The sequence below is a fragment of the Salvelinus namaycush genome, chromosome 23 (genome assembly GCF_016432855.1).
Source record: "Salvelinus namaycush isolate Seneca chromosome 23, SaNama_1.0, whole genome shotgun sequence".
NCBI classification, from domain to species: domain Eukaryota; kingdom Metazoa; phylum Chordata; class Actinopteri; order Salmoniformes; family Salmonidae; genus Salvelinus; species Salvelinus namaycush.
In genome coordinates, this window is record NC_052329.1 from 3934171 (window position 1) to 3940170 (window position 6000).

Sequence of the window (6000 nt, forward strand, 5' to 3'; positions counted from 1 at the left end):
AACTGACTTATTTACAGAGGGTTAAATGAGTGTTTGTTATTTCAGAAAATCACAGAAAATCACAGAATTCTCGCAGAGCTTCGAAACCTACTTAAAAAATGTTCGTCTGAGCACGCTGCAACTGGATCAAAAACCTCCTTTTTGTGAACATCACGAATTGTACAATGTACGATTTCTCTTAATTTATGATAGATAAATGGCTGGTTAATTTTTTCCTGACACCGTAGGTTTATCTACTTTGACGTGAAGCGGTCAAATTAGCACTCTATTTTTGTTTTTGACCTTTAATCTCAGAAAAATGGCCATAACTCAAAAAGCGTTGCGGCCTCGACGCCATCTTGTTCGGGGCCAACTGCCCATTATGCCAAACCTATGCTCACCAAGTTTCGTCTTCGAAATCTTTTCCGTTTAGGAGAAAAAGCCACGTCGTGATTGGTGATGTTTTGTACATTTGCAATATGATTCATTCGCCCTCTGGTGGGAATTACCGGGACAGCAGAAAAACGACAAAAATGTGAAGATTTTATCAAACGGAAACTGAATGTCCGAGAGACTTCGTTCGATGACTTCCCGAAAGATCTGGCCCCCGTGCAACGTCCGGCGTCATCCGCGAATTTTACAAATGTTCGCGGACGTCTAGTAAGGGACCGTACATTTGCAATATGGTGTTTCTCACTAACCATATGGCAAATGTCAAAATGTTCCCTTCATGTATGGAAGGTGTTTTATCACAAATCTATGGAAGTTGTTTTACCACAAATCTATGGAAGGTGTTTTATCATATTTTTATGGAAGGTGTTTTATCACATGACCATTAATGACTAATAATCAGCCTTTTATGTACTATTTGTTTTATTCCAATTTATACTTGTTTTACCAAGATGTGTGCAGATAAGTCAAACTCTAATTAATAATGCATCATAAAATCTCATTGGAATGTCTGATTTTATTTCAGAATAAAGAGCACATTTCTACATTTTATTCAATATCATATAATGTTATGCAACTTCTTCCTAACCTATGAAAAATATGTAACATATTAAACATGGTCAATATTGCACATTAACTCAGTGGTGAATGTATTATAAACTACTACGACTTTTTATTAATAAAATACATTGATTCAACATACTGATCAGGAATCATCACATGGAAATCTATTATCCTTTGAGCATCATGTGTTTCCTGCTGTTTTTCTCTGGTCTGAGCATTACAATGTAGCACTTAGGGGCAAATATACAGACCAGGAGGCCAAAGGCCGAGGCTAGAATGGCAAAGACATGGACGGCCACTGTGTACTTTCCTGCTGTGCTCACATACACAGGGATAAAGGTTATCCATACAGCAAAGAAGATCAGCATGCTGAAGGTGATGAACTTGGCCTCGTTGAAGTTGTCCGGCAGTTTCCGGGCCAGAAAGGCCAGGATGAAGCACATGCAGGCCAAGAGGCCGATGTATCCCAGAACGCACCAGAAGGCGACTTCTGACCCCATGGCACAGTCGATGATGATGACAGAGCTGATGTGGCCGGTGTTGAGGTTGGTGTAGGGAGGTCTGGTCAGCAGCCAGATGAGACAGATCAGTCCCTGTCGGCCAGAGGGAACCATATTGGTGTTACTATTGATCAAGGGATTAAATTGTCTGATTCATTTTAATGTCTTTCACTTAGGCTGCATTTAGTCAGGCAGCCCAAATCTAGGCTTTTGCCCAGTTATTGGAAAAGATCAGATCTAATTGGTCACAAGGCTGGCTGACTCTGTTAACGCAGCTTTAGAGGTAGAAGTCAATGAAAAGAAAACCAACAAGATCAGAATAGTACCTGGACGGCAGTGCACAACACAACACTGGCTCTCTGGTGGGCAGGGCCGAACCACTTCATGACATCACTTCCTGGCAGGGTGGCCCTGAAGGCCATGAGGACCACCATGGTCTTGGCAAGGAGGCAGGAGATGCAGAGGGCAAAGCTCACCCCGAACGCTGGGTACCGGATCCGGCACAGCCAATCAGATGGCTCCCCGATGAACAACAGGCCAATCAGGAAGCAGACGGAAAGGAAGAGGAGGAGAAGGAAGCTCAGCTCCATGTTGTTGCCGCGGACGATGGGAGTGTGTCGGTTGGCAACAAACACCGCCAAGACAGAGAGTGAGGCACAGGCCCCAAGAATGGATACCACACACAGGACGACACCCATGGACTCTTGATAGGACAGGAACTCTATGGTCTTTGGAACACAGTGGTCTCTGGCCTCGTTTGGCCACGTGACGTCAGAGCAGCGTATGCAGTTTAAAGAATCTGACAGAGAGGAAAGACAAAACAGGGATTGCAATAGCAACACTGTTTTTTTAGTTCTGACCAATGACTGGTGAGAAAGGCTTGTAAATAAGGGAAAACACACCAGTTTGATTGCTGACCTCCCCCTCAGCACAGGGGATGCAGTCGAAGCAGCAGACAGGCTCCCCCTTCTTCCTGGCCACACGGGTGCCTGGGGAACAGCTCTCACTGCACACTGATCGAGCTGCCTGGGGGGCAGAGGGGCACCACTCAGATATACTGATACATCTCGCGTGTAATAAGCGGTGTGCAGGGAAAGTGTTTCAGAACGCTTTTCAACCTAGCCAAATGTAGTTTATAAAATGCCAACTTGATATTCTTCAATGCCGTTAAGAAGACAACAAAGAACAGACTGAGAAGAAAACGTAGAACCAAGCACCTAGACTGTGATAAAGGGCGCACCTGCTTTCCCACAGGCCACTGAATCACTGAGTCATTTATGACCAGGTCTCGGCCATCGGCCAATGAGGCGTCATAGAACCCCACTTTAACTAATCGCAGGGAGCCGTCCTGCCCCCTCTGCCAGTTCATGAGGTCATAGGAAGCGATGGGGTCACCATTGTGGTCAAAGCTGACCTCCTCCCCGAGTGTGGAAAACTTCACCTGCTTCATGTAATGTAGAAGCTGGGGAAAGAGGAGTGGAGAGGGTGAGATGAGAAACTATACACTCTACTCCACCTACTGGTGTGTGTGTGTGTGTGTGTCTGCATGCGTGCAAATGAGAAAAGGGCAATGATATCTATTCAGCAATAATGAGCAGAGTATCTTCAGCTGTAGACTCACCTGCCATGGTTTAACATGCTTTGGGTCCCCACAGGTGCCATTGATAAAAGGCCCCTGCCCAGCCACACAGTTGGTCATATCCTGCAGGGCATGGGCGATGAGATACACAGCCTTATACACGTTATAGGATACTCTGAGCTGGCTCACATCAGCATAGGGTGTGTACACATCCCCCAGAACCTCTCTTCCACTACAGGGCTCTCTGTCCAGGTAACTGACAGAGTGAGTGTGTGTGTTTAAGGAATCGTTCACTCTACAGTTGAATGTCTCTTCCCAGAACTCTGCCAGGAAAGCCGACTGACGTCCGTGGGATGGTCCTAGTCTGGTCAGGAAGTCTTTGAGCCCGGGAATAACATCAGCCTTCCGTATTCCAAATCCCAGCGTTCCTGTCAGGAGATCTCCAAACTCTCTCCACAGGGACTTAGAGGTGGCCCAGGCCTCGCTGGCGATCAGTTGCAGCCCTGTGACATTCCGATGGAGACACTCCCTGAGGATACTCCGAAGCTCTGACTCACCGGAGAAATTCAGGAGGACTCGGGAGGACGACCCCTGGGAAACAATTACAAGAATAACAAAATGTATAATCATGTGCTTTGAAGACATCATACGTTTATTTATTTGCTAACCTGGATAGTGTCCACTAGCTGTCCCACAGCATGCTGGGTAAGGACCACTGGGTAGAAGTGGACGTAGGCAGCACACATCCCAAAGTGAACGGACTCCTGTAGAAACAACTGGATGGCAAAACGGGCATAGTCAGACTCCACCCCGATGACGCCCACCCAGGTCCAGTGGAAGTAGCGTACCAGGCGAGCCAGGGCTCTTATCTGAAAGGCATCACTGGGCATGGTGCGCATGAACTGCTTCTGGTCACTCAGGCAGCTGCAGGACGCAAAGTAGCTCACCTGAAAGAAGAGGGAACAGCAGGTTAAAAGTGCACTCCGTAAGATGTACTCAAGCATTATGTATAGCTTTTAATATTTACAATATATATGAACTCAATTTCATGAATTTTTTTTTTTAATAACATTTGAAGATATGAAATAACAAGTCTCCTGCCAAAGTAAAAATACATTACAGATGTGGGATCTTCATTTGTCCAGTATTGTCACAGCAAAATAATCCTGCAGCTACAGAATATGAACATTTATTCCATTGTGTAGCTTGATTGGTGGTCAGGCTATTAGATGGCCCAAATTAGCCTACATGAAAGTGCAACACTGTTAATATAACGTATGTTAGTGTGGTTTTCCAGTGAATTTATGTAAATCACCAAACTCATCTGCATTTCTTGCAGTGCAGAAAAATTCTAATTTAAATTTAATTCAAATTAAGATCCCTTACCTATATATTATGATCTACAAGCCAGTCCAGAGCAGAGAGAACAGCAGGTTAAATGTGCACTCTGTAAGTTGTACTCAAGCATTGCATATAGCCCTTAATTTTCATGTAGCAACAAGGAAAGCAATTCCATAATAAAATGTATAGAATTTTGAAAGTAGCTTTTAAGTCATGAAATAGTATGGCTCCTGCCAAAGTAACATAATTTACATAACAATCAGACATGTAACTGTAATAGCTTCAAGACATCTATATTTATCAACTATAAGAAGATGATTACACAATGATAAAAGTGCAATATACGTAACCCTAGTCTCACCAGGGGTATTTGAAAGGAGCCCAGAGTTCTGAGCACAGCCATAGACACCCCAGAGGCGGCATCTCCTATGATAACAGGGGACACAGCCCTGCGTACAGCGGCACAGTCCGAACCTGGACCCTGACCTGCTCCCCTGGAGTCTGCCCCCCATTCTGGCTGCCCGTTGACCAGCAGCAGGGAGCCTCTCAGGGACACAGGGACATGGTCACAGCTGTCCCGGATATGGAACCCCAGTGTCAGGTGTGGGAGCAGGTCACTTCGTTGGTTGATCTCTCTCACTGCGAACATCATGGTCTCCATCCAACGCAGGGCCCTGGCACTGAAACTACAGGGAAGAGGATAGCAAGTGGCTTAGAAGCAATGCACGTGAGAGAGAAAGAGACAAACAGACAGACAGAAAACATTCTTCATTTCCCATCACTTACTACTCATATGTAGTCTGTTGCGGTTCCCATTGAAATGATGTCACAGAGGACACAGGACTATAGTGGAGCGGGAACAAGCCCCCAAGAACCACGTCTCCCTCCTGATAGAAGCTGCTCGTCTCTTCTTCCCCCAGGAAAGTGCACCCGTCCTGGGCTGCGGCAGAGCAAACCCGGCTGGCCCACAGGAGAAGCCCCAGCAGCAGGAGTCTGGCAGAGAGGTGCGCCATGGCAGGCAGAGAGTGGATGTATGATGTGAGATCAGTTAGGGCTTACAGTCCTTGTCTAACCCCCAATTCTCACTTGTGTGGCTGTGGGTACGAGGTTTGGTCCCTATATAGGCCCAGGTTGTCATGACATCACTGCAGACAAGGTCTTACTTTTCCATTTTTTTATTGCAGTGCATTCTCTAATGAGTAGATCTTAGTTGGAACAATAGCAAAGCCCTTACCCGCCTCTGTTTTGGTAAAAAATTAAATAAAATGTGTCTGGAAAAATGTAACCACTCTCAGATTAATAGACAGAGAGAAGAATGCAAGGACTGACCATCCATGATATTACATGTATAGTTTTAACCATGTTGTGAGGCTATACAGTGTTTGTTTACATTTACATTGTTTACAAACATTGGAGTAGAATGAGTTTACATTTTGGGTTCTGATGTGGTATGACAGTTAAAATGAGCTTTTATAAGTTATATTCTTATCGAATCAATGGGTATATATAATTCATTTAAGTCCAAAAATGGATGTAGCAACAAATGAGTCTAGCTTTAAAGGGATCATTCACCCCATAATCAAAGTG

The 6000-nt window shown here is 45.0% G+C and overlaps 1 protein-coding gene across 1 annotated transcript; it reads right to left on the reverse strand.

The window, feature by feature from the left end:
* Nucleotides 1-1160: 1160 nt before the first annotated feature.
* Nucleotides 1161-5426, reverse strand: LOC120018717 (extracellular calcium-sensing receptor-like). The gene is made up of 8 exons (XM_038961918.1): nucleotides 5203-5426; nucleotides 4775-5099; nucleotides 3741-4019; nucleotides 3115-3663; nucleotides 2734-2955; nucleotides 2396-2519; nucleotides 1820-2292; nucleotides 1161-1586 (listed from the first exon to the last, which is right to left on the reverse strand). Exons 1-8 carry the CDS (start codon nucleotides 5424-5426, stop codon nucleotides 1161-1163), a joined length of 2622 nt encoding a protein of 873 aa, XP_038817846.1.
* Between the last annotated feature and the right edge of the window lie 574 nt (nucleotides 5427-6000).